Source organism: Equus quagga, chromosome 21 (assembly GCF_021613505.1).
Source record: "Equus quagga isolate Etosha38 chromosome 21, UCLA_HA_Equagga_1.0, whole genome shotgun sequence".
Lineage (NCBI taxonomy): Eukaryota > Metazoa > Chordata > Mammalia > Perissodactyla > Equidae > Equus > Equus quagga.
In genome coordinates, this window is record NC_060287.1 from 38,370,439 (window position 1) to 38,397,863 (window position 27,425).

A 27,425-nucleotide genomic window follows, 5' to 3' on the forward strand; every position below is an offset into this window, starting at 1 on the left:
CGCGGCAGGGGCGGCACGGAGGCGGCGGCTCGGCGGCAGCTGGAGGTTGAGCCTCGGCGGCTGCGGCTGGGGATGCCCCAGCGCGCGCGATGGCCCCCGCCATGCAGCCGGCCGAGATCCAGTTCGCTCAGCGGCTGGCGTCCCACGAGAAGGGCATCCGGGACCGGGCGGTGAAGAAGCTGCGCCAGTACCTCAGCGTGAAGACGCAGAGGGAGACAGGTGGGCGCCCGGCGGTCAGCCGCGCCGCATGGCGGTCGGGCCGGGGGCCGGGGCCGGGGCCGGGGCCGGGGGGAGCCGCCGGCGGAGCAGGGAAGCCGTCGGGCACCGGCTCGCACTCCTGCCGTGGCCCCGGTTGTGTCCACACCGTGGGCATCGCTTCCTGCTGGGTCTAGCCCGGTCTTAGGGTTGAGGGGCTGCGGCCGCAGGGGTTAGGTACTCTGCTGGAAGTCACGGCGAGTCGGGAAGCCGAGAACAGACCCAGCCTGTCCGGCCCCGAGCCTGCACCTTGAATCGCTAGTCCCGCCTGATTTATTCTGGTGTGCTCTTCATTGATTCGCGCCTTCCTGTGACCCACACCTCTAGGTGCTCGGGCTCCAGGAGAGAAGACGGAATCCCTTCCCTCGAAGAATTTGTGCCAGTAAAGCTAGGGGGCATAGATGGCTAAAATTGAGCTCGTGTGAGGCAGCAAGAGGCATGGAAATCAGGGCGGGAGGGAGCTCCTCTACACAGGCGGAGCCTCTCTGGGTGATGTTCAACAGAGCTGAGCGGAGGCGGGAGGGAAGCGCGGAGCATGTCCTAGGGAATGGTTGGAGGACCAGTAAGTCGGGGAGAGTGGCGGTGTTATGCCATGGAGGTGGAAAAGTAGGCGGTGCCGGGTCACATGGAGCTTTGTAGTTTGGGTTTTTACTTTGGTGGGGTGCCGTTGAAGGATTTCATTTACCCGACCCAAAATATGTTCTGTAAACCCTTGGGTGAGCACATGAGGTATGAGCTGCACTATGGATAGAGGTTTTATGTTGCTCTTAGATAAAGTTTGATTTATTTACTGGTAATCCTAATATATTTAGAGTCTACTTGAAAGAATAGTTATTATCTGCCCTTGGTTTGTTTTATTTTGAAAAGAAGTCGCAAAAGACTACCCAGAAAAAAGAAAATACAGTTTTATGGGAAGTCTGCTAGAAAGAGGAATGAAGACCTAAATTCCTGGCTTCAATTCTGTTAGGGATCTCCGTGAGAGATTTAGCTTACTTTGCTGGTTTCAAGTATCCCATAGATGCTGAAGGTTCCTAAACCCAAATTTCTAACCCAAACCTTTGCTGCGTTCAGCTCAGATAGTCCCTGCTAACCTCGCATCTCCACCGGGATGTCCCACAGGCACCTCGGACTCAGAATGCCCAAAAGTAACTCGTTTTCTTCCCCCCAAGACCTGTTCTCGTCTGCTGCTGTTCTGCCATCTCTGCTCTCTTATGTTGGTTGCTAGGTCCCATCATCCACTCAGACTCTAGCTGGATGCACAGTATTGTCCTGGACTCCTCTCTTCCCTGTCCTCTCCCTCCACCCTGCATCCGGTATCCCGTGGTCCTACTGCTGAATGACTCTGCTCTAACCAAAGGCCCTCTTTATCTCATCTGGACTTCTGCTCTTGCTTACTTCCTAGCTGATCTCTGTAACTCCATTTGTCCCCGCCTTCAACGTGTCCTTCAACCAGCCAGGAGTCATCTTCCTAAAACACTACTTTGCTAGCATCCCATGTGTGCAGATCATGATCTGTCTTCCTTTCTCTTCCCAGCTCAGCCCCTACCTGACTGCTTCATGCTCCATCAGCAGCAAACCGTTCATGGTTCCTGACATACAGTACACCATTTCTCACCTCCCTGCTTTTGCTTCTCCTCTTCACTCCGAAAAGATTCCCACCCTTGATCTGCTCCCAGCATTCAGTTCAGTATCACCTCCTCCACAATGCCTTCCCTATCTCACCCCCACTCCTCTAGGATTCTGAGATATCCAGTATGTCTCTATTGTAGCACTTAGCTACATTGCTTCTTAATTATCTGTTAATGTGTCATTCTTCCCCCAAAACACTGTGAGCTTCCGTCTGTTTTCTTAGCTGAAAGCGGGAGCGCATCCAGGCATACAAGGGCCTGGCTATGCACAGGAACAGAAGAAAGACCAGATGCAATGCATATGGGGCTGAGACAGCCAGACAGAGCCTGTTGCTCAAACCCCTTTGCTGAGCAAGCCCGGGATCTGAAATGTTGAGGCGATGCAGGAGCATGAGGCCAGTGTGCTTATGCCAGTGCCCCAGAGTCCCGCCTGGTTAGCACACATCACACCTAGAGTTGCTTGTCTTATGCCTCACTGTGTCCACATTGCACAGAATATAGTGGGCTTTCGAAGAAAGATCTGTAAAGTGAATGTCATAGACGGTGATGGTGGGACACAGTAAACAAGGTCTCTGCCACAGCTGTGCTCTGTCAAAATAGAAACACAAGTTTGGAAATAACTTGGCCTGACATTTGAATCTCATTGAGTGAGAGGGTCAAATTTTTTGGCATCTTGTCTTAGGCGTAGTAAAGGGAATCTGAAATTTTACTCACCGATATGTATAGCTGTCCATCAGCAACATAGGTAGCTTTGTGATTTTAAGAACAAATTGGAGATCTTTGAAGTGCTTAAAGCCGCTCTGGTGCTTTAGCTACTCGTGGTGAGCCTCCACAGTCACAGAAGGGTCGCTGTGTGTGGTTTTACTTGTTAGGGCTCATTCGTCCCTATTTATTCATTCACTCGTGCATTTGGCGAACGTTTATGGAGCACCTACTATTTGCTATTATTACTCCATACTAGTAATACGTCAGTGAAAACCCAGACAAAAATCCCTCCCTGTTTGATCAGTTCTGCAACTTTAAACACCTGACATCTGCTAGAATCGGGATGTATCTTAACGTCAACCTTGTGGCAGTTTCATTTGCGTTCTTGCTGTCTTTTGGTGGCACGTGAAATAGTACATCTTACAGTTGGTGGCACCTTAGATTCGGTGGCAGTAATAGGGGAAATATGTGTTTTTTCTTGCCTGTAGGATTAAAGGTCTCTTGATCCGGTAGTGATAACTAAGAGCTGTGGATGTTTTGACGCTGGTGTAAGTTTGAGCATAACCCTTCACCCCCACATAAAATGGCTCCTGTACTCCTTTTGTGGTGAAAGTAGCTGTTGGATTTTCTTACCTCACAGCTTCTTGGTATTTACTGTATCCACGTCTCCCTTTCATGTTCATTCATTCATTCTGAAATAACTAAACCCGTACTGTTGTCAGAAACTTAGTTGCATTGAGTTTAAGAAACTCAACCCCAAGGGGAAAAGACAGATCAAGAAGCAATTGGGAATGAAAAGTGCTTCAGATATGTACTTCATCTTCAGAGTTCTGAAAGAAATGAAATAGTGAGAATTTCTCTGTTTTAAGTCCTTTGAAAATTGGTACCTTGTTTTAACCAGCTAAATTCCTGGGTGAAAACAAGTGATTTTTTATGTTATAAAAGGGAGAAGAGCTTCAGGAGCAGGTGGGTGAGGCAGTCGTCATAGCCGCCAGCTGAGGGGGAATGTGGCCATACAAGTGCCTCTCACGCAGGCTCCTAATTTCCACCCTAACCACAACCTTACCTGCATGGTAGGGGAGGAAACTGAGGCTCAAAGGGTAGCTGATGTTTTCTAACACTGCGTGGCTAGTGAGGAGCAGGCCGGGGCCTAACCAAGGCCTTGCTCCCGCTCTGCTTTGTTCCCTCACGTAGGATGAAGCAGTCAGAATGTGTTTTCACATCCAACTCCCTTTCCTGCCTGCTGTCCGGGATCTGCTGTCACCCTGTTACTTTGTCAAAACGTGATATTTTCCGTTACAGAAGCCTGTGTAGCCCATCATATTGTCCCTCTGCCTATCACAGGTATGGATTGCCCAGAGATGTTTGGGTATACCAAATTATCACCTAGGGTCAGTTTGGCATACTGGTGCACTTAGAAGAACCGTCTGGAGATAAATATACACCATGCTATTTTAAAGTGAAAAAGGCCAGAGTACAGACAATGTAGAACATACGATGCTATTTAGGTTACACACACAGAACTCCATGTAAGTGTGATGTAAATGCGTAGGAGAGATGCACGTCTGGCAGATGACAGTGCTCCGTCTGGGGAGGGGACTGGGACTCAGGAGGCAGTGAACAAGGCACTTTTGAATGTATAACTTTTGATGTATATGAATTTTTTGCAATAAAAATACATTTTTATTGGTTAGAATTCTTTTTCAGTTGCAGCTTGAGAGAACATCCAAGCCATACTAGTTTTAAGGGGGAAAACCACAGCACAGCTTCACGCAGGAGCTGAACTGGTGACACCAGGACCCGGTTTTTCTCCATAGGAAACTCTGCTGCCCTGAGATTGGTTCCGTTCTCAGATGGGGTTAGGCTGTGGCAAGGTGGCTGAGCGCCGGTCCTGGCTGTGTCTTCTTCCCGGTGTACTGGGAGAGAGCCAGAGACTTTCCCAGAGCTTGAACAAGAGGATCTTTATCTGCAGTGAGGTTGTCTGTTCCTTCTTGTACTGGCCCTGTGGCCAAGGGAGTTCATGCTGATCTGGCCTGAGCCCAGCTTGCCACCTCTCCTCCGAGTGGGGTGAACCCAATCCGGACCACTGCCTCCCTCCACAGGCCCTGCCTTGTAGGTGGGACAGCCCTGGAGGGGATAGCATCATTACTAGGTGCTCAGCAAAAACAGGGAGTGCCCAGTGCCGAGCCTCATCAGGAACCAGTGTCGTTCACATCCCTTTTGCTTTTAAGTTCATTGTGTTTATGCTTTTCCAGTTTCCTTATGAAGAGTTTTCTAAATGACAAAAAGGGGAAAGGAAACAGCCCGTGATAACACTTTGGTAATCTCGTGCAGTTCTTTTTTCCTTCTTATTAAGAACTATTTAAAATATATAAAAAGTGTACTCGTTACTCTGCTTCAGCATTTATGTACCTGGCCAGTTTGTCCAATCTGCCTGCTTCCTCCTCCCCCTAAATTCTTAGGAAGTGAATCTCAGACATCTCATTTCATCTTCAGGTACCTCAGCATGTATCTCTAGAAGATAAGGACTCTTTAGCATAACCACAGTACCATTACCACAGCTTTTTAAAAAGAAATCCTTAGTATGAAATATCCAATCTGTTGACTTTTTCCTGTCATCCCATAAATGTTTTTAGTGACAAATCAGAATTCGAACAAGACTCATTCGTTGCGTCTGGTTGATACGTGCACTGAGACTTACATTCTAACTGTTCTTATCCATCTCTTTCTTTTCCTGCTAATTCATTTGTTGGAGGAACTGGGTCATTTAGGGTTTTGCTGACTGCATCCCATGGTTTCATTTGATGTGTTCGTCTGTCCCCTGTATTTCCTGCAAATGAGTATTAATAGTTAGATTTGACGTGATATGGGTTAGCTTTTTGTTTTCGTAAGACTGTTGAGCAGGCAGTGCTGTGTTATTCCTGCTGTATCACATCTGGCATCTATTGAATAGTTGTCTATCTTTGCAAGTTAAGTTGGATCAGTGGGTTTGGGTGTTGTTGGTCTGATTTATCCATTTTAAAGTTCCTCAATATTTTTTCATCTAATCTTTTAGCAGCCATTGATGATCCTGACCGAGATCCACCAATTCATTAGGAATATATAGTCTTAACATGACTGAATGTAGGCACAAGTCACTGACAAAAAAAGTTACTACAATTATGACTGCAATTGGCTCAGCTCTGGTGGAATTTATTACTCACACCAGAGTTGTGTTCTCAATAAGAAGATCCCCGGGTGTGGTTTATTCATAACAAGAGGGGAGAAACCAGTTGGCACATCGTTTGCCTAACCTCTAGAGGAAATGCACTTTCATAAACTAATTTTATTATAATTTCTGGTGTATGGGTTTTAAGTGAGAAACTATCACAAAGAATCAAAAGGCACCATCATAGTTGATGTGAGAAAGGTCTTTAGGAACTTAGAAATCAATACCTACACGGGTATAAAGCTCACTCTGAATCCACTAAATAACCTCAGTCCATCAAAAGGGATCTGTGTGACACTTTCTGATGATCTTTTGGAGTATTGAGATCATCACATTGATTGTTTACATTCTCCCAGTTTATCTTCTTTGCAGCTCCTAAAGACTTTTCCTAGTGCCCCTAGTGAGATATTAATAAGGACCATTTGTAACCTGCATCAGGACTTGAGGATTCTGTTTGTTCTCCATAGGCTTAGAAACTCTCAAAGTGTACATTACCTGATTTTATGATTCCTTATGTCACTCAGCAATTATTCCAGGACACCTGGGGCCGGCCCAGGAGGTAGAAGGCTGTGCATGACTTGCAGCTTGATCATAGATGATACAGGAAGAGGTCAAGGGCTCAAATAATGAGGCAGAACAAGGCTAGCCAAGGTGATGCCACTTAAAATAAAACTAAAATTGCCCGGTAAATGAAAACATAACCAGAAGGGGCAGAGGGAGGGAGATCAGGATACAGCCCAGTGTGACCTTGCAGCAGGATCCTTGAAAGGGTCTTGTTGCCAAAATATCCCAATGCTCTGTCAGATTCCCCGGGGCCAGTTGTATGGGACTTGAGCAAATCCTACATCTTTTGTAGGATTTGACATTTTACTTTGCAAGACAAATGAAAGTGTTGGTGTCCAGGGTGAGATGCTAGTTTTAAGCAGAGAGGGGCACTTAGGAGGAGCTCATTTTACAAATGACCGCTTTGTTAGTTGATTTTTTGTTGTGATGATGTTTGCTTCCTTACATTACTCAGGTAATGAGGACACGCCACCACTACCACCTGCCCCATAACTGATAAAACTGCATAACTTATATGTGTTTCTTTTGTAATAACAAGGAAATATGTGCTTTAAATAAAAAAAGACATTTGGAAATAATGAAAATGTATGTGGTATTACTTTCACTGCTTATGTGGCAGTTCCAAACTTTAAGAAATGAAAGATGAGGACTAAGATTTCTGTGCTTTTTTTGTCGTCTAGGAGGTTTCAGTCAAGAAGAACTTCTAAAAATATGGAAAGGGCTCTTCTACTGCGTGTGGGTGCAGGACGAACCCCTTCTGCAGGTAACGTACAGTTCCCTTTGTCATACTGCTGGATTTGGGGCTCCAATCGATAAAAGAGACTGACTCGTTTTCTGCTGTCAGTCCCCTAATGTGCCTAAACAGATGAAAATCGTGGCTTTTTGGGATTCGCTTTCTCACCTCTTGTCCATATGGAAAGGGGTGCAGTGTCCAGGCATTGAGGTTAATTATCTTTGCAAATACACATAAATTAAGGATTGACTTCATAGGTTCCATGGTAGATTTTACGTTACTTATTTTAAAGTTTCTGTCTCATCTTCTTTTATTATTCGTAGTCAAAAATGTCATGGCGCTAGTCTAAGATCCTGTGAGCTACCTAAGCTCCAGGCCCACCTCTGCCATGGTTTAAGTGGGTGCCTGGGACTAGGCAGCCACCTTGCTTGGGTCAGGGTCTTCATAGGGTGATCAGCAGCTCCACATCAGATGCCCCGCCCTTAAAGTTGGTGGGGACTCGGCACAGATGTGCATGCTGCATCTGGACCTGTCTGCTGAGCATGCTGGGCCTCACCACCAAAAGTATTTAAGAAAATGATTCCACTGTTTAAAAAGCTTTGTTCTGATGTGTAAAAGCAGGTCTTGCCTTTGTAGAAGGAAGGGATAAGCCTTGAAACCCCGTTTGAAGCCCTCTGATGTATAAGATGTCATGGGTAGATTTTACTTGCCTGGGTTTGAATGTGCAACTTGGCCACTTCCCCCAAGCCGTGTGGTAACTTGCTTGATTTATTGCTTTTACTCCACTAACCATATTTTGAGTAGGATAGCAGAGCAAAATATTTTTAAATTACATTCAAAAGTAACAACCAACAGCTTTAGTGGGGGAAGAAAACAGATGAACAGGAACATCATTGTCAAGCCTGGGAGTTCCTCTAAAATGGGTAAGGAAAACTTGAGGCCCAGGCAAGTGTAGTAGTCCCCACGAGGATATTTCTTTCTTAGGGAGCTCGTAAACAGAATTCTTTTGTTGACACTCCCCAAGGCAGGTTTCTTCACAGACCCCAGCCACCAAATTCCCCCCACACTGAGCTTGCTGCACCTTAGTGGGGCATGCTGTTCAGGTGGCACTTTCACCCAGGACAGAGCCTGGAAGGGGCTGCCGACCCCTCTCCCCAGCGCCCGGCTGTTACAGCCTGTCTCAGCGAGCCGAGGCGAGGATGTTCTGATTCCACGCCCTGAACCTTGAGGAGTGAGGGTCCATGTCTATCCTCCAGCAATTTCTCCCTGCTGGCATCTGCGTTTCCATTATTTGGGGGATTAGACTAGAATCTCAACTTAAGTTATAATATATTTTTAAAGCCAGGAATTGACAGCTAATTTATTTCTTCTGTAGGTCATTTGAAGTGATAACCAGAGATTCTTTTGTAAACATGCATCTTAATTTAATTCTCAGAGGCATATAAAGTTGGCACAGTAGTCCACTGAAATTGGGAATTTCACATCGGATAAAATTCACATATTCATATACACACTTGTTAGTGGAAGTGACAGTGAAAACAAGAGATAGAGATCCCCCAGCAGACGGGCAGAGGTGCAGGCTGCAGTGCTGTCATCTCAGTGTTACCACCTAATAACCCCGATGTTTTTCCTAACCCCGCCTTTGCAGGAGGAGCTAGCGAACACTATTTCCCAACTCATCCATGTTGTTAACAACTCAGAGGCTCGTAAGTCCCAATGTTTTCATGCCTTTCAAAACTTCCTTGTTCGTCAGCATTGGTAACTTGCCTAGGAGATCTACTCAGTGTTGTTTCTTCTCCTGCCTTCAAAGTTTCAGTTCCAGTGGCCTAGTGGGCTAGTTTAATGTGGACCTGGGGCTACTGGTGTATAGATGTCAGGTGACAAGCTGTTCCTGTGGGGACTATGATAAACCTAGATACTGACTCTGTAAGAGGGTTAGAGAGGTGTCTTGTGGAATAGCACATTTGACATCTCAAAGATTTCGAAAAAATATTTGAAGAAATAACAATCCTCCAGAATCTCCAAATTCTGAGTTACTTTCACACTCTTAGAGGCTCTGTATGCATATGCCGGTGTTTGCAGGAACCTCTGGATGCCTCCTCAAGACGAGCCATTTAGGGTTATCACTGGACATAGACTATACAGTAACCCCTCTTCACCGAAAAGAATAAGCAAAGGGAGAAATTTATTTCTGAGGCATTCAGGCTTTGATTACTTATGAAGAAAGAAAAAGCACAATGTTTGTTCTGCTTAGCACTCCTTAGAACAAAACCAACCTAATGGCGCTAATTTCCATGGTCTCTGAATTTTAGCGGGGGCCCAGCTGACTTGTAATGAACAAAATTCTACACATGGAGTACAGTGTAGGTTTTCATATAGCAAGAAAGAATTGTGCAAAAAGAAGTAAAGTAAAAAAAAAAATCAACAAACAAAAGTTATTTTTGGATGATAGTGTTAGTTTCGTGGCTCAGAAGAGAAAAATAAAATGTTTTGTTATAGCTCACCCAGCTGACACTAAACACAAACCAAAAAGCTGAGTTTCTACATGGATCGCACAAGTGTTATGAAAATGATGGCTTTGGGTTGATTATTAGGTATAGATGGTTGGAAAGGGCCGGTAGACATGGCTCAGAAAATCCTTTGATTTTAATAGAAACATGGCTTTGCAGTGGAAAAAGAAAAATGCTCCAGAGAGCATTCTAGTTGAAAACTAAGGTATTACCAGCCTTCCTGTTAACATCATATGCTTTTACTTAAATGTAAAATGTTGAGCATATTTGATTATTGGCCAGATTTTCTACCTGCCCAAGAATTGTTGAGAAAAGTCCGTGATAAGCAATCCTAGTCTGTTTCTCTTCTTTGCGTTCTTGCTGTATGTTAACCCAAACCAAAGCGTTCAAAGGCTTTTCTTCCCTGCAGAGCATCTCTTCATGCAGACGTTCTGGCAAACCGTGAATCGAGAGTGGAAGGGGATAGACAGGCTGTGCCTGGACAAGTACTACCTGGTAAGATCAGACTGCCTTCGTCCCAGTTTTTTTCAGAAGCTCCTGTGAAGTACAAAGAATGTTCAGCACCTTAAAAAACAATGGGAAGCACAGCGGGTTCCAGGCTTGGCATGAGGCAGCGTGAGCGTCAGACAGCGTTTGAACAGGAACGTGAAGGCGTCTCTGTTTTGTCTCTTTCAGCTGTTGGGGATGAGTTTAGGGGTCCTTAGTTACTATGTTTTGATGGAGAAGTTTGACAGTTGCAAATATGTTTTCACTCTTGGGATCCAGGCCACACCAGTTTCCTTGGTCTCCTCATTCTGCTAAGCTGATCAAGATTTCTTACTTTCCCTTTTGTAACAAATGTTGTCTGTCTTTAGCTGATCCGTCTGGTCCTGAGGCAGTCCTTTGAAGTTCTGAAGCGAACTGGCTGGGAAGAAAGGTTGGTAACTATTTGGATTAGCATTTGGTGGCCTTAAAACTTTTAAAGTAATTGTGTTTTTCAAGCCTTTCAGTTAATCAGCAACTGTGAATTGCATGAGCTCTGCCTTTCTCTGTGTTGAGTGCTGTGAGAGGCAGAGCACCCTTACACATGAAGACCTTAAATCCAGGAGAGGTTGTGAGGGCTGAGTCCACGTGACAGTGGGCATTGTGTACTGATTTCAGTGATTGCTTTTTCTCATAATAAAACTTCTTCAGCCTTGCGTTACTTGTTATACAGTCTAGCATGAGACTGGATGTTATTGTTTTCTCTTGGAAAAGAGAGAAATGTCAGCATGCTGTAGTTAATAGAAACCTGTGTATTGTTTTCTTTAGCCGAATCAAGCTCTTTCTCGATGTCTTGATGAAGGAAATCCTGCATCCTGAGAGTCAGTCTCCTAATGGAGTGAAATTCCACTTCATTAATATTTATCTGGATGAACTGTCCAAAGTGGGAGGGAAGGAGGTAAGCATCAGTCACACATCCTGTCAGCTGTGTAATGAAACCACAGCTCACCCGGATGGGGCTTTAGCTCTTCCTCAGATGTTCTGTGGGCTGCGAGTGAGATGCTCTTGGTTGGCACTCGTTGTTAGCAGTGACAATAGCAGCATGAGTTGGTTCCACCTATCTTTTTTCAGTCCTTCCCCATCTAGGAATGTGTCCTAAGCACCTAATGGGACATGTGGACAGAGATTCTGCCCTGAAGATGTACATGGCAGTCTTACTTGAAACAGAATTGAAAGCAATCTACACAGTCCAATAAAGAGTTCAATAACATGGGGAAATGCTTGTCGTATTGGGATTTTAAAGGCAGTAGAGAAAGCTGTGCAAGTAGTATGACTTTGTAAAGAGCATGTTCTTGTATGAATGGACAGAAGGCTGGAAATGAAATGTACATTCTTCAGTATGCAGGTGATTATCTGACTGTGGGGTTATGAGTAATTTTTACTTTTTCCTTCGCAAATGTTCTGCAGTGAACGTGAGTTTTTTTAATTATAAGATAGTCTCCATATAGAACTTGTCTGTAAAGGAGGGGCTGTGTATTCGCAGAAGGGAGAACAGTGCTGGTTGGATTGGGCAGTTTCTCTTGTCTCTGTGCCAAGATGCCGAGTGGCTGCAGGATAGCCGAGACCTTGAGCCTGGCTCCCAGCGTCGGGGTATTTCATGCAGAGTGCATTTGGGGCATTGTGACACAAGTGTTACTCAGTCTGACTCAACCTGTGTCAAAAATGCAAACGGTTCCTTTTTTCAAGGACACGTCAGAAAGGAGAAAAGGTTCTTCTTTTTCCTCATTTTTTTTTCCTGTTTTATTTCTAAATTACAGCTTTTGGCAGATCAGAATCTTAAGTTTATTGATCCATTCTGCAAAATTGCTGCCAAGACTAAGGAGTAAGTGATTCACATATTTGTTTCTACTGCTTCACTTGGCACTTAATTATCGGGGGTGGGGGATTGTTGTGAAGCATGACACAGGATGCCTAGGGTGGTTGTCTAAAGCTAAGGACAGCCAGACTCTTAATTCCTATCAGCAAGACATTGGAAGCTTTGAGTAGTAATTCGGCTATTCCTGCTTTGTGATTTGACCCCAGGCATTTCAGGAATCACACCGAGAGTTCTGTCTACTGTTGGTGCCCCGGCTTCTGTCACGTAGCTCTGAGCTGGCTCCTGACAGCCACGTTGCTTTGACGGGAGTGTAGTTAGGGATACAAATGCTTGCTGACCAGGCGATGGGTCACACCAGGCGCTGGGCGGGCTGAAATTGAATGTGCACTGGTTCTCTACTCCTCGTCCCTCTACACGCCTTTGAACGACGAAGTCCAGACCATTCATTTTAATCACGCTCTCTCTGCTGTGCTTCCACCCTCAGCCAGACATTGGTACAGACTATAGCTAGGGGTGTTTTTGAAGTCATTGTAGATCAGTCTCCTTTTGTACCTGAAGAGACAGTGGAGGAACAGAAATCCGAAGTGGGTGATGGTGACTTCTCTGAAGACGACATGCCTGAAAACGAGATGACATGGAGGAAAACCATCAGTAAAAAGAAGACAGGTAAGAGAATTTCCTTTTTTTTTTTAGATAAAATCATGATCTAACAAACACTTTTAGTACATTTGTTGGAATCTCACTGACTACAACCTAGAGTTCCGTGAAGATGGCTCTGCCTTGGACCCCCGAGAAGGGGAGCAGAGCTGCATTACAGTACCGTGCCTGGCCAGCAGTCCTCTGGGCCGGATCCGAGGCCTAGTGACCCTGCAGCTTACACGCACTTCTGTCACTCCCAGGAAGGGGCACTTTCTCCGAGGGTTTTATCATTGTTGTTGCTTTGGGTTTTGTTTGTTTTTGTTTTTTTGATGTGTTGAATATCCTACTGTAGACTCAGATCTGTAAGAGGGTCCTCAACGGGGGACATCCTTTACCGTACATTATGAATGCACACTTGTTTCTGTAGCTCTCCTTTCTGATCTCCGAGTCCTTTCGGGGTTCTTTTTCTTTGGGTGTTTAAATACCCACTGTGGACTCACATCGTTCTTGCTGCCCCCCTTTTATACCTGTGCAGTTGTGTGCAGCGTGTGCATTTAAAGCTGCAGGCCCATCAGAGCTCTGTCAGTGGTTTACAGCATCTCGGGGCACAGCATTAGGTAACTGCTCAGGGTATACCCACGCTTTTAAAATGTTTTGTAGCCGTTAAAAAGCAAAGTTTTCAAAAACTAATGACCAGAGGAAATTTAATTAAAAAATTTTTTTAACGCAGAACACGAAACTGTGGAGGAGTCTGATTTGTTTTAAACATTTCTATGTCCCCTTAAAATCTAGAAGGATATACACCAAAACGTTAATAGTCCTAGGTGGCAGAATTATGGGTGATTACTGTTTTCTTTGTACTTCTGTCTGTTTTTCTAAATTTTCTACAATGATCATATATTATTTTTTAATCAGAAAAAAGCAAAAGTTTTTAAAAAGAAAAGGAGAAATATTCTGATTTTAAATTCGATGCAGGCAACAGAGGTAGCTGAAGGGCCTGGATCACATGTTGTGTAGCTGCGGGAACTGTCTCTGGACCCTCCTGCCCACATTTCTGTGCACACTGGAGATGCTCTCGCTCTTCATGAGCGCTTCCGAAACTTCTCTCCTAGTTTACGTGTCCAGTGCTCATTACAAGCACCTGCACAGTGTGGGACCCTGCGCTGTCTGCTCTGGGCTGTAACCTGAGCCCATCCCACTAACGAGCTTACAGGATTCCAGAAACGGTACAAGTTTGAAAAGTTAGGAGATTTCATTAGTACTTTTTATCTGCTGCTTCATGGGCTTTAATGCTCTGAATTATTTTTTAAATGCTCTCGGTTGCATGAGTATTCACTCGTGCCTCTTGAGGCGGCCCCAGGAAAAGTTAGTGTACTACCATATCTGTGTCGATTTCCACCACGGCCCGACTCCTCTGAAACGAGGGCTGGACTGCTGAGCCCGCTCTCCTCGCACCTGCCCGAGCACCCAACCCGAGCCCGCGCCCGCCGCCAGCACAGCCTGCCCAGGAAGGCCCTGTGTGCCAGAGAGTGCTGGAGGCAGCCGAGGTTGTGTCTGTGATGTAGTTAAAATGCAAAGTGTGATTTCTCCCAGACTTTTCATGTCCAGGGGCTGAAAAAACATCTTCGGCAAATTATAAATATACTTGCAGAGTTTTTCTCTGTACAGAAATTTTCTTTTTTGACTAAGAGACCCCTAATTAGATGGTGGCTCCCCTGGAATAGTCCTGGCTGCACGTCTGAAGGGTGTCGTCTTTGGGTGTGTTTTCATAGCCCTGGGCAGATGTCACTCCGGAAAAGGTGGCGTTGGTGATGAAGGTGAAAGAGATGGTTGCCGAAGCTCGGAGAACACTGGGCCGCTTCTCCAGGTCAGTACACTGTTGCTTTTTATGGAATATGGATTTACTGTGGAGTGGTCAGGCTCATTGGGAATTAGGGTCAGAGCTAATTAAACACCAAGGCCTAATGTGTAAAGTCCTCTTTAATCCTTTCAGTCACTAATGTCACCTTCCTCATAATGAGCTTATTGGAGACAAAGTTAAATGTGAAGGAATTTTGAAAGATGTCAGTGTTCATTTTGGGTTGAATTGCTGAGATCTGCTCTATCCCATACAACAAAGCCAGCTCAATGGTAATTCCCAAGTAAAAAAAGTTTACTATGTTACCAAGTGCAAATTGGACATCTGGATTAAATTTACAAAGAAACACACCCAGGTCAATTGTATGTGGTATATGTTACCACTTTTTTTGGTGGCGGGCGGGGTGGGGTGGGGGGGCGGCGCGCAGTTGAGGAACATTGGCCCTGAGCTAACATCCGCTGCCAATCCTTTTTTTTGCTTGAGGAAGATTAGCCCTGAGCTAACATCTGTGCCAGTCTTCCTCTGCTTTTTGTGTGGGATGCCTCTACAGCATGGCTGACGAGTGGAGTAGGTCCACACCGGGATCCGAACCGGCGAACCAGGGCTGCTGAAGCGGAGCGCATGGAACTTTGACCACTCGGCCATGGGGCAGCCCCATCACCACAATTTTTTTTAAAGGAAGAATTATACTCAACTTCTCCCACGGAAAAAGAGAGCTAATTTTTCAAAGATCTTGCTTAAGCGTTTGGTTGCTGCGCCTCAGCACGTGTTGTTGGGACCGTCCGTCACTGAGTGCTCCCAGAGCCGTGTGCTGGGAGTCTGTTCTAGGAGATGGGACTTCCAGGTCGGGTGGTGGTGTTTGGCTGTGGGTTAATGTTGTGTTTCTTCTCACACAGTTTGACTATAAGGCTGTTGCTGACCGACTCCTGGAAATAACCAGCAGGAAAAACATCCCTCCCTTCAACAGGAAGCGTCTCTCCAGACTAATCAAAAAGTAAGCGGCTCGGGAGAGGGCTTCACTTGACTTTCATCGTTCCCGCTCAGTCCAGCCCCTCTTTATCTCATGGTGTGGACGAGCTGTCACCGTGCTTACCTTGTGTCTTCTTTTTTTGTCCTTCCGTGTTTGTATTCATAGCAATGCAGTATACACATGCAAACCTAAAGGTTTCACAAGGACAGCGCCCGCCTGCCCCTTGGGTTCCATTCTTCAAGTGCAGCCATTCCCTTCACTTCCAGCTCTTCCCTAGTGACGTAAAAGAAGTCTCTGGGTGACGTCTAAAATTGAGAGAGCAAGAAATCTTAGCGTAAATAAACTGCTCCGGCGTTATCTGCAACGCACTGTTGAGATAGATGCGTTTATCTACCCTCCCTCACTCCCAGCCTGGTTATGCCAGAAGTGTGGTCGCCATCAATGCTGCAGAGCCGGTGGCCGCCTGTGATTGACGACAAGTGACAGCTGAGTTTGACCACAGTCTGTGAGCAGGCTCTGTTGTGAGGACTTTACATAAGTCATTTCATGCTGAGAAAAGCCCTGTAAGACGGCTGCTGTAATATCCCCGTTTACAGGTGGGCTGACTAGGGCCTGGGGTAACCCACCTACCTGAGGCCTCAGCTGCCGGGGGGCGGAGCCAACTCTCAACCCCTGCCACTCCCCCGGTGCTGAGCCCTGAGCCCACATGCCTCCCACAGCACACAGCCCCCCTGTGTCCTTGTTCTCACGCTCCGGAGCCGTGGAGAGCAGAACACTGCTTGGCATTTCCCCCTTTGGTAAACGAAGAGGACTGAACAGAAGCAGAGCTCCAAGCTGCTTCAGCCTGAGAGACTAAGAAAGAAGAAAATGTTGATTTCTTTGGTTTTGTTTGGATGTGCCAAGACAGAATCTTGAGATCACCATGTCCTTGATGTTGCTGATGGTGGAGGGCAGTTTCGTCCTTCATTGTTGGCCTTTGCACCCACCCCTCCTCAGCCTCCCCTTCTAGAGGAGAAAGAAAGTGAACTAACAAACTGTCACTTACGTTTACGTTTAGTGCCTGTGTTCACAGAAGACAGAAGGAAGGGCTTTCTTTATGAACTTTTGTTGTTTTCTTTTTCAGATTTCGAGGTCTCTCTGAAGGTGAGGAAAGTGAGAGGATTAGAATTGATTATGATCTGACATGAACGTGGACCCCACCGAGGGCATTTCTGCCAACTATTGAAAACCAGGATTGAACGATGTTGATTGAAAACGTCAAAAATAGTAGCCTTCACCTGTGAAAGGTCGTCAGTTAACACCGCTCACTGCTCAGCTGAGCAGAAGCCCATGAAAGCCCCACAGCGTAGGACCTTTTCCAGCGCCCCACTTCCCCAGCCCAGCGACCTCAGCCGAGCCCAACGGGAGGCTCTCCCTGTCAGCGCCAGGCAGAGGGTAGACCCCGGGGTGGGGGGTATTGTTGTTTTAGCAAGGTGAATTTCTGCTCATCTGGATCCTTTATGGAGACGGAAGTTTGATCTCTCAGGGTCCCTTTCCTTTGCTCTTAACGGTCAGTTGTCCTCTGGGGAAAAGCTGCTGTGTCAGCTGGGTTACATTTGAGCAAGTCGATGTTTCTGCCGCCCCTGCCCCTCGTACACCTGGAGTGCTCCGAATGGGGAAGGCACCACAGACCCAGCTGGTGTGGAAGACAGCCTGGCCGAGCCCTGGGGCTGAGCTGTAGGGCGCCACCCAGGGCTTGTAATCTTTTCCCTCGCCGTGGTCAAGAAAGACAAAGGTTTTTCAAGTCCATAATTCCTGTGTCGGCAGCCTTGGGGTGTGGGTTGGGGTAGTCGTGAGCAACAGTGATGACAGAAATAGGGTTAAGTCTACCCGGGGGTGGGGAGCCATGGCTCTTAATTCCCCTGGGGCCCGAGTTGTAAGGGTCTCAGAAAGCTGAAGAGTTGTGGCTTCTCTGTCCACCAGGCAGTGTACCTCAACTCAGTTTTGCTGAGGATGTTTCTGCTGATGAGGATGACCAAACCCTCAGTCAAGGAAGGCATAAGAAAAAAGGAAGTAAACTTTTAGAGACAAGCAGCATGGAGAGAGAGAAAGGTGAGCCACAAGCTTGCAGTTAGTGGGGGTGAAAAGGGCACACGGCCTTCGGGGAGCAGCGGGCATATTGCAGTCATGGGAGGCTTTGAGCCATAAGCCATCACAGAGCAAAAGCTTTAGCTTACAGTGGCTGAAAAGCAAGGCTCCTTTCTGAGAGTTTTCTCGTTTTTCTGTGGAAGCACGTTCCAGCCTCCCTAAAGTGAAAGCGCTGATTTACTCCCAGCGGCATCTCTGGGGGAAGTGGGGGCGGACGTGGAGGATGCTGGAGCGAGCATTTGTTCTGTTCCGACCCTGCATCTCTGGTTTTTACCATTTGGCCTGAAAAATTAATAGAAATCTGAATATTATTTTCGTTCCACTTATATGAAAATAAGCATTCAGAAGGTTTCTAATCAAAGTTGGGAAAGGGAAGAAATGGGACTAAATGAGAAAACTAGTGGAGTTCCCGTGCATCAAGGAGGACCGAGGCCTTTCTGGTGCTAAAATGTGGGGAAGTTCTGTCTGCCCCTCACGCTGCCCTTGACTCCCCAGCGAGACCTTGCTGTCGCCTTGTCGTGGGGGTGTTGTTTATCTGTCTCTCTGTCTCTCTAGGAAACAGGTTCTTTCTTGCTGAGGAGGAAAAGAGTAAAAGCTGCATTCAGAAGAGAAAAAGGAAAAAGAAGAAGAGGCGCCACCTCCAGCCTGCGAGCGCAGGGCCGGAGGGCGAGGCCGCGGCCCCAGAGCAGAATGGGGGCAGTGGGCCAGAGGCAGGGCCGGGAGGAGCCCAGGAGGCCAGTGTGGCTGTGCCGCGGGCAGCAGCCCTGCCCAGCCCCCTGGGGCAGAGCAGCGTGGAGCACCCGCTAATGCACAGCAGGAGGAAACGGCCGAGGAAGAGGAGCGCAGGGCTCCAGAGGGAGAGCACAGAAGTGGCAGCGTCGCCTCTGGAGGATGTGTCTCAGGGTGGCCCCTGCAGTGCCCGTGCTCAGAGACCTGCCCCACAAGCCTCCCCAGCCGGCGGAGCCCCCGTCCTGAAGAAGCGGAAGCTCGGAGCGCTCCCAGTCAATGGCCGTGGCCCGCCCACGCTGGCCTGGCCCCCGCCCCAGAAGGAGGGCCCTCTGGCGAACCCAGCAGACGGAGGGGCTTGCCCAGCCACCCTGCCCCAGGGCGGGAGACTGAAGAAGAAGAAGGGGGAGCCTGGCACCCTTAACCTCTATGACCCGTCCAGTCAGAAAACTGCCATCTTGAAAAAGAGGAAGAAAATGAAAGAGATGTCCAACTTGGTGGAACACAGTGGAGTGCTGGAATCCGAAGTCAAGCTCATCCGGGCTCTGGTAAGGCAGCTGGACCCAAGCAGGGGTGGCTGAGGCTTCCCTGCAGGAGCGTCAGGACTCCCTGCCTCTTTGGGCCCCTGTTTATGGGGGCATGGGCACAGGTCAGACCTCTGGACTAAGGAGCAGTCATGGTTTCTAACACCCTTTCCAATGAGTAAATAGACAGATGACCCATCTCAGTGGCCGAGACAGTCGTCATTGACGACCTCCGCCTCCTCCTTCCCCCACCATCCCCACCACCATCCACACTCCCACCCTCCCCGGCGCCTGCATCAAGCTGGGAGACTTGTCCCCATGGAAGGCAGGCACCGCTGCCCTGCAGTATAAACAGGCAGGTGTGTGTCTCCATCAAATGCTGGCCTCATTCTTATCCTTCAACTCATGTCCAATCTTAGGCCCCTTGGGCAAAAGAGGAAGCCCAAAAGTTTGGCTTCAGCTCCTCAACAGCAGAGCTGGGTGGTTGTGACATACCTTATGGCCTACATGCTCCCTGGCCCTCTCCAGAGCGCGTGTGCTGACCTCGTCGAGCACTTGTGTTTGCACGTACTGCTTTGCAGCGGTCAGGACGCTGAGGCCTTTGTTAGGGGAACTCATGGAGACTTGGTCAAATGCTGGTTCCAGGCCCGTCCAATGGTCAGTAAAAGGTCTCAGGTCGGCCAGCAGAGCACTCAGCTGGAGTTGGGGAAGTCTGCTCCAGTCCCAGACCTCCTCCGACCACCTGGCTGTCCTGTAAAACCTGCCCTCAGCTCTCCGGCCGCCGGCCTCGCTCGCTGCTCATGTGCTGCTCGCTCCTCACTGGGAGTGTCAGAGAAAGCTCCTCCTTCCTGTCTCATGTCTCGGGCTGCTGGCAACCCCTCTTAGAAGGGATGAAAACAGTTGATAAATCAGTCACGGGCAAAGGAGGCCTTCCTCCCGAAGGGGCTCAACGTGCCCCCTACATCTCTGCTAGTGCGGGGAGGCACAGAGAGAGGGCTCCCGGCTCTGCCCCTCACTTGTGGCACCATGGGTCCTGCTAAGGGACACCGAGAACTTGCCAAAACCACCAGTGTGACATCGGCTGCACGGGGTTTCCCAGGCCCTTGGGGTCCAGAACTAGAGCAGGGTCTTTGCTGTGGGTGGCCGTCAGTTGTGAAACACCCAGTGAGTGTTCTCAGCCTGCCTGCGATGGACCACAGAGCCTAACCAGGTCATCACGCTCCCTCTTTCATACCAGTCTTTCGATGGACAGTGATGTCTTTTGTCAGAAATGAGAAAATGAATTAGTATTTAACAGATGGTGTTTGAAAGGCAGAAATCTTCAGAACATAGGGCCTAAGTTTGAAGACAAAATAAAAAGGCTTCTTGCGGCTGGAGAGAGAGGAAATCTCCTGCCCTGCTGGCGTGGTGCCACGATGGAGAGGTGGTAGTTTGTGCATGAAGTCTGCGCTCTGCTGAGTAAACAAGGTGTTTGCAAGCCTGGGACAGGAAACAGGGTGCGGGCTGTCTGAGCTGGTGGATGGGCTCATCTGAGACACACTGCATCATGTGGGCCCCCCCCTCGGTTTTGTCTGCACTCCCGTCCTAATTTCATTTCCTGTGTGCGTGGGTGTGACCTCTCCCTCTTGTCTCGCCCCTCGCTTATGTAGGGCTCCCGTGGGGCTTTCGGCCCTTCGAAGAAGAAGAAGATGAGGAGAGAGAATGACTTTGTGAAGTTTGACGCCCCCTTCCTACCAAAGCCCCTGTTCTTCAGAAAAGCTAAGAGCAGCACTACCACCTCCTCTCCGAACCCTGCCGTGCAGGTACACGCGCTCCAGCCACACTTGGCCCTTGCCTCTGCTGCCCGTCCCCACAGTGGCACAGCCCGGTCCCCCGTGAAGGGCACAGAAAGGGACTTTCCATGCTGGGCCTTGGGCCTTGCTCTGCTCTCCTAGCCCCAGCTGCACTCTCTGCAGGCTGCTTGGCCTCTGCTGCTGTCCACGGTGAGCAGGTTCCTGTGAAGGAGCCCAGGTCTACTGTTTAGGCTGCGCTGGGTTCCACGGGCCTGGTCGGCTCTGGGCTGTGGTCTCAGCCCTGTAGCATGTGCTTGCTTCTGGGCGGTCAGGGACTGGCTGAGGGACCATCAGGGTCAGGGGGCCAACGCCACGAGATCGGTCGGGGGGAATCTCAGGTGCCGCTGATGATGCCCATTCTGTATCGGCAGGGTCAGGGGTGCCGCGTCTTAGAACCTGTGGGATTTGGTGAGATCTAGAGGAAAGGGTAGTGAAAGGGGGAAGGAAGGAAGCCCTGAAGAGCCCTGGATTTGTAAGTCACTTGGAGGAGGCGGGCAGGGGCCCTGCCAAGGACACGGGTGTCAGGGTGGTCGTGGTGAGGGTGGGGGTGGGGCAGTCACTGTTTCTGCGAGGCCGGGCGGGGGCGGGGGCTCGTGAAGGAAGTGGTCGGCTCTGCCAAGTGCCCCTGGCAGGTGGAGCAAGGTCCGGGCTGGGCAGCTGTGCAGGCGAGTCTGGGTTTGCCTGCAAGAGGTAGACGTCTTGGAGCTGCGTGGGGCAGAGGCCTGCTGCGGTGGCCGGCGTGCTGGGCGGGCCCTGCTGGGGAGACTCACAAGCAGGTGGACATTTTGAGAAGAACTCAGTGCAATTTAAATAGCTTTGAACCAGCAGAATCACCACCATCTGCGTTCATATTTGTACATAAGATATTTTAGGTGTATTTGCCGAAGGACTCAGGGCTTACAGAAGCCAAGTTCCTCTCGCAGAGTGTTTATGGTATTAAAGCAAAAATGGTGTAAGGCAGAATTATGAGATTCACACAGAAATGTGGGGTTCTAGGAAGGAATTTGAGAAAGTGCTTTGTAATGCAAAATGGGTCCACTTGTAGGAGTTTTCAAATAGGAAACAACTTGGTTAATTTTGATAAATTGTTAGAATATCCAATTTGGAGTCCTAGTGCACGGGAATTTGGGAAACCCATCGCCCGTTGAAGTTAGATTCCATTACAGGTGTAGTCTAGTCAATTTCATGTACAAGTTCAAGCTCTGGGACACAGTGAGTGGGAGTTGCTCATAGTTTTTCAGCGGTAAGCTTTGTCCTGTTACTTAGGAGGTTTCAAACGTCGTAATCCCCCTCTGCTTTCATCCCCGGGACCCGCAAGCACGTGGCCAGCAATGAGCTGGGTTAGTGCAGAGCAGTGCTGGCGCTGTGCACTGCCTGCCATGAACATGCTTCCCAGAGGCCCTGGGCCTGACCCAGGCCACCAGGGGGACACAGCGGCCCTGTGGCCTCTGCGCTGCAGGCTGCCCCATGGGCCAGTGGGCGCCTGTGGGTCCTCAGGGATGCTGCAGTCAGACAGACTGAGCGCCTCCGCGGCTGTCGTTTTACTCCTGTGCTTCTGTCGTCCTTCTGCAGCTGTACAAAACACCGTCCAGCTCCAAGAAGGTCACCTTCGGCCTGAACAGAAACATGACTGCAGGTGAGTGTGGGCTTTGCTTTCCTTCCACAAAGGCCACATTGGGGTCCACTCTTCGGGGGAAGGAGGGTCTTGACCCATTCCTGAGTCAGAAGTCAGCCACTGGGGCCAGCCCCGTGGCCGAGTGGTTAAGTTCCCAGGTTCTGCTTCAGGCAGCCCAGGTTTGCAGGTTTGGATCCTGGGCGCAAACCTACACACTGCTCATCAAGCCATGCTGTGGCAGCCTCCACATAGAAAAACCAGAAGGACTTACTAGGATATACAACTATGTCCTGGGGCTCTGAGAAGAAAAAAAATGGACGAAGATTGGCAACAGATGCTAGCTCAGGGCCGATCTTCCTCACCAAAAAAAAGAAGCACACCTTAGGAAAAAAAAGAAGTCAGCCCCGGCTGACAGTTGATAGGGCGGTGGGCAGGGGGTCTTTCTGGGGCCCCCTGAAAGGAGGCTGCCTGGCAGGAGATGGTGAAGCCATCCTCCCAGGCCTGCCGTCCTAGAATACTTTAAGCCAACTCGGCCTGAGATCTCATGGTCTGTAGGCTGCAGTTGCCTGTACTAAAATTTGGAACCACCCTGCCCAAGAGGAGAGGGAGAAAGAGGGATGTTCTTGTCTTACTGCTTTTCATATTGGTGCGATCCATTTGTTTTGTTTTTTTCCAAGGAAACCAAACTTTTATTTAAAAGTATATGAGTTGAAGACCTGCCTCTTTTCAGGGACCACAAGTCAGTGTGTTTGTGCACGCGCATGTGCATGGAGAGAGGAGAGCCCATCTGAAGGGCCTGAGGAGCCACGCAGCTCCCTCCCGAGGCCTTGTCTTTAGAGCTGCAGAGGGAGGGAGGAGCAAACCCGCCAGCAGGAAAAGCTCCTCCTTTCACTCTTTATATCTACCTCAGATTCGTCCCAGACCCAAACTCGGGGTTCACTAATTCTTCATGTTCCGTAAACACGCCCCAGCTCCCAGAGTTCCCCCTTTTGGGAGCTGCCTCCCTGGTGCGCCCTCGGATTCTGCCCAGGCCCTCAGGGCGCTTCCTTGTAAGAGTACATTGGTGCGGTGAAGGAGCCGCACCAGGGCCTTCCACGGCCTCCGAGAGCCCTCAGGGCCCACTGAGCCGCGGGGCGTGAGCTGTGACAGCACCAAGGCGGGACACCATCTGGGCAGGTTGACAGGACAGAAGAATCATACCTGTTAATGTGTCCTTGCTTTCATCTGGGCAGAATTCAAGAAGACGGACAAGAGCATCCTGGTCAGTCCCACAGGCCCCTCCCGAGTGGCCTTCAACCCTGAGCAGAGACCCCTCCATGGGGTGCTGAAGACCCCCACGAGCTCACCTGCCAGCACCCCCCTGGGGACCAAGAAACCACTGAGCGCCACACCAAAGAGAAGGCCGACAGCTATGGACTTCTTCTAGGGTCGTGACAGAGTCCTTTTAAAGACTGCTTTTTACAGAATATTCTATAAATTATAACTTTATGAAGGTGGGGCCTTTTTTATTGTTTTATAAATTCCCATAAATTGTATATACGAGATTTTGAGTGTGAGTTGTGATACTGCTGCTTCTCTGTCCTTCCACCAGGGGCTGTGAGCATCTTGGTTGAAGCTTTTGCTCTAAGCGGTGTTTGTGCCTGAGCTCACCACATTCCACATTTCGGGGTAGCTTCAGTGATCCCCACGAGGGGCCTGAGAGCTGTGTGAACTGAGAGCACGCTGCCCATCACTCTCAGTAGTGGGTGCTGGCGGCCCAGTCAGAGCTGGGAGGGGGCTCCTCGCCAGCCACCCGGTACACAAAGCTTTGGTGCTCGCTGCTGTGTTTGCCATGCTAGGCTGGTTTTCTGGCTGTTTTTAGTCTAAGGGTCATCTTTTTCTTTTAAAAAGCATGTACGACTTCATTCCCATGTTCTGTGGGTGTTTGGTGTTTGTGATACAGAAGATTGTTGTAACCAAATCAGCAATACGGTAGTTTTTGTATGCGTACTCAGCTGGGGGTGAACCTGCAAATGGGGGCAGGGAGAGGGCCTCTGCCCTGGGGGCGTCTCTCCTGCCTTTGTCTTGTTTCCTTCCCCGTTTTCCTACCTCTCAGGCCAGCCCAAAGTGTCCTCACTGGGGAGAGCCAGCGCCCTCCTTGGCTTGCCCCTGGGGCTCCAGCCCCAGGGGCCGAGCACACTCCTCCCAGGTCATTGGCCTCTGGATGCTCTTTACATATGGATGTTTGAGCCAGCGACCTAAATGGCTGGCGTCTCCAAAAGCAGCTTTCCCAACTTCAGTTAAACTCACTTCTTTAGAAGTGTGGCAGCAGTGTTTGGAAACCTGAGTTCCTGCTGGAGGCAGAATTAGCAGCCCTTAATATTGTTCGTGCATATTTATTTGTTCATAGCTACCTTTTATCTGAAATATTGCAGCTTGCACATACAGATTTTTATACAGTTCTAATTTTAGTTAATTACAAAAAGCGGGGGTGGAAGGCGCCCAGGCTTTAGTTGGAGAAACAGAAGTGCGACTTAGAGCAGTGCTCACTTGATGACCTTGTTTCGGGAAGCTGCATCTGTCCCTTGAGCCTGAGTGATGGAGAGGATGCAGATGCAGAAATCCAGCCACACGGTCACAGGCGAGCCGCTGGGCCGCTGGCTCTTTCCGGAGCGTCCACAAGAACAGATCGCAGACCTAAAGGAGCTGCGTGACCTGGGGGACCCATAGTTTTGGCTCACGGGTGCTCGGTGCGTCCCCAGCCTGCACTGCCCCAGGGACCTCGGGGCTCCTGAGCGTGAAAGCTGCTTCCCCGTTTGCTCCAGTTTCTCCCCAAAGCCCCGGCCAGCCCCTGCGCTGCTCCCAGCGGAGGAGCCCGGCATCCCCGTGGTCCCGGCCTCGGCTGGGAGGACAGGGAGGCCCCTGGGCTGCAGCGCTGCGTCGACCTGACTGGTTTCCACCCACCTGATGGGGGCCTCATCTGCCGAGGCTGTGACTGGCCAGTCTGGGGTGTCAGTGGGCTGACTCGCGACGAAGACCCTGGGGAGAAGGGAGTGCGAGCTTTGTTCTGTCTGCTCTGCAAGGAAGTTCTGTCAGGATTAGGCCTTGAAGAGAAATCGTTAACATCGGGCTGTTGAGCAGTCGTTGTCGCGAGAAGTCTCACTCGCATGCAGGGCAGCTCTGTGGTGGTGCTCGCATGGTTTCAGCATGTGCGCCTGACACAGTGCTGACAGTCACTCCAAAACCAAAACCGAGGGCCTGAAAAGATTAGAGTACGCGAGTATTTTTAACTTTTTGTTAAAAAAAAAAAATTTCATTATCCTTGGTCAAATTATTTTTCTAACAATTTTTATTTCAGCTTTAAAGATGGGTCGTATAGCCAACCGGGCCGTGTAATCCAGCAATGTTAAGATGTCTTAGCACAGCATTCAAGGGCAGAATGGCACATTTGTTCTCCCAGTGGGTGCAGGAACGTTTCCTCTTAGCATTTCTATGTCCCCTGTCCTTTCTGAGGCATGGTGGACTGTCCTTTAAATGCACCTCCTGTGACATCATGCCTGTGGCCTCGGGTCCAGGGGATAGTGTGTCTTGGATTCAATATGTCCTGACTTACCCCATTTTGTGGGTAAGTTCAATAGGTTTACTGTGACTTATTTTTAAAATTTCTCATGACATATATACACAACAAGAATATGTCACATAAAGAAAATGTATTTAGAATACCTGTTTTCTATTGGATGCATGTTATTTTCCTAGGTAAAATTGCCAAGGGGACTTGGAAGTCCAAAAAAGGAAAAATAATTTCAATTAATGCTGGTGATGTTATAGTATTTTGTAAAATGATCATCTTCCCACCTGGTCTGGTCAATTTTGTACAATTTGGTACTGCCGTTTACAAACGTATTATTCTTTCTAACTTTTACTGAGCTGAAAGCACAGAGAAGAGTTTAAAGAAAATCTGGAAGCAGTTGTTAGTGTTGGAAAGAATATAAAAATTGAATCCACCTTTTGATGTGTGTGTGTTCTCTGAATTTGCCTGAGTGCTGGCAAGGACTTTGTTTACAGTCACTCTATTCGTGTCTGCAGGGGTCGTCAGTCCTCGTCAAAGCTGAGGCCAATAAAAATCTGTCTTTGCCCTCAGATTCGTGTTGGTATTGACTGTCAGTGTGCGTAAAAATATGCCTGTCTGAGAAATTGAACGTAGCAGGGGTTGAAAGATGTGGGCGTCGGTCGTGAGTGTTCGAAAACAAGACTCTTGGGGCCCCTCTCCTTCTGTGGTGCGCCCACTACCTAGAGCCAGCCAGGGGCTGCTCACGAGTCTTCTCTTATGGGGGAAGCTGGCCTGAGACTGTTCGCAAAGATGCTCGCTGCCAGGCCTGCAGCATCTGCTCCCTGGGCCTCGGCCTGTGAAGATGAGTGGAAAGGTGCCTGCGTCCTGGCGGAGACTCCCCAGCTCCAGCCCAGAGAAATGACTGCCCCCGGTGTCGAGGGCACCGTCAGGCCGGGCAGACGGCCCGTTCTCCTGCTGGGCGTCAGCATGGGCTTGATTGTGGGGCGCGTGGAACACTGACTGTGCTCTGGACCTTAATATGCACGTGTTCCCCAGTTTCTTCACAGTTGTGGTTCGGAGTCCAGACGAGTTCACAGAGGATCACTTAACCCATAAATAACAGCTAAAATCCCAGGCAGGCCCCCACCGTTCCTGTTCTGACCTCACCCCAGGTCTCGACAGGAGGACCCGTGGCGTCTCAGTGTGTAGATGGCCTTCGTTCGTCGTCCCCACTAGCCGTGGGCACTTAGGTTTCAGTCTCTGGCTGTTAGGACTGGCCCAGGTGTCACGGAGGCCGCCCTTCTGCACCTCACTGAAGTTAGAACGCTCCCCGAGGGGAGTGCGTGTCCCCAGAGGGGCATGTTCCATGGACGCCCAGGCTTGAGTGTCTTCCTCTGCCCTGTTCTTGCTCTCTATTCCGTCACCCCAAATGTGGGGCCCAGGGCCTCATCCCGGACCCCCTAGATACTGCAGGCGGCGGGGAGCAAATGTGTTGCCGAAGGTTTGGGGGTTAAGGGAGGGGTTCTGTCACTCACCCACCACAAACCTAGAATCACGCCTGAAACACGTCCTTTTTTGGAGTGATCCATCAGCTGGAGATTCCTCCCCATTTCTGGGCCTGCAGCTCTGAGCCTTGGGCCACCAGCCGGCTCCCATGCTCCCGC

General features: G+C 49.1%; 1 protein-coding gene across 1 annotated transcript; it reads left to right on the plus strand.

Moving 5' to 3' along the window:
* Positions 1 to 20: 20 nt before the first annotated feature.
* LOC124231396 (ribosomal RNA processing protein 1 homolog B-like) lies at positions 21 to 26,351 on the plus strand. The gene is made up of 16 exons (XM_046648181.1): positions 21 to 219; positions 7,041 to 7,123; positions 8,742 to 8,799; positions 10,013 to 10,098; positions 10,458 to 10,519; positions 10,894 to 11,023; positions 11,883 to 11,947; positions 12,426 to 12,607; positions 14,353 to 14,447; positions 15,335 to 15,432; positions 16,532 to 16,551; positions 17,371 to 17,499; positions 18,091 to 18,809; positions 20,435 to 20,587; positions 22,190 to 22,253; positions 23,465 to 26,351. The coding sequence occupies exons 1-16, from the start codon at positions 90 to 92 to the stop codon at positions 23,656 to 23,658; spliced, it is 2,268 nt and encodes a 755-aa protein (XP_046504137.1). The 5' UTR covers positions 21 to 89; the 3' UTR covers positions 23,659 to 26,351.
* Positions 26,352 to 27,425: the final 1,074 nt, after the last annotated feature.

Bases quoted from the DNA above. Each gene is read 5' to 3' on its own strand.
- LOC124231396 (XM_046648181.1), top strand. From the start codon at position 90: ATGGCCCCCGCCATGCAGCCGGCCGAGATCCAGTTCGCTCAGCGGCTG. The intron at 10,099-10,457 runs GTAAGATCAGAC...GTCTGTCTTTAG, and splicing joins GCCTGGACAAGTACTACCTG to CTGATCCGTCTGGTCCTGAG. The intron at 11,024-11,882 runs GTAAGCATCAGT...TCTAAATTACAG, and splicing joins CCAAAGTGGGAGGGAAGGAG to CTTTTGGCAGATCAGAATCT.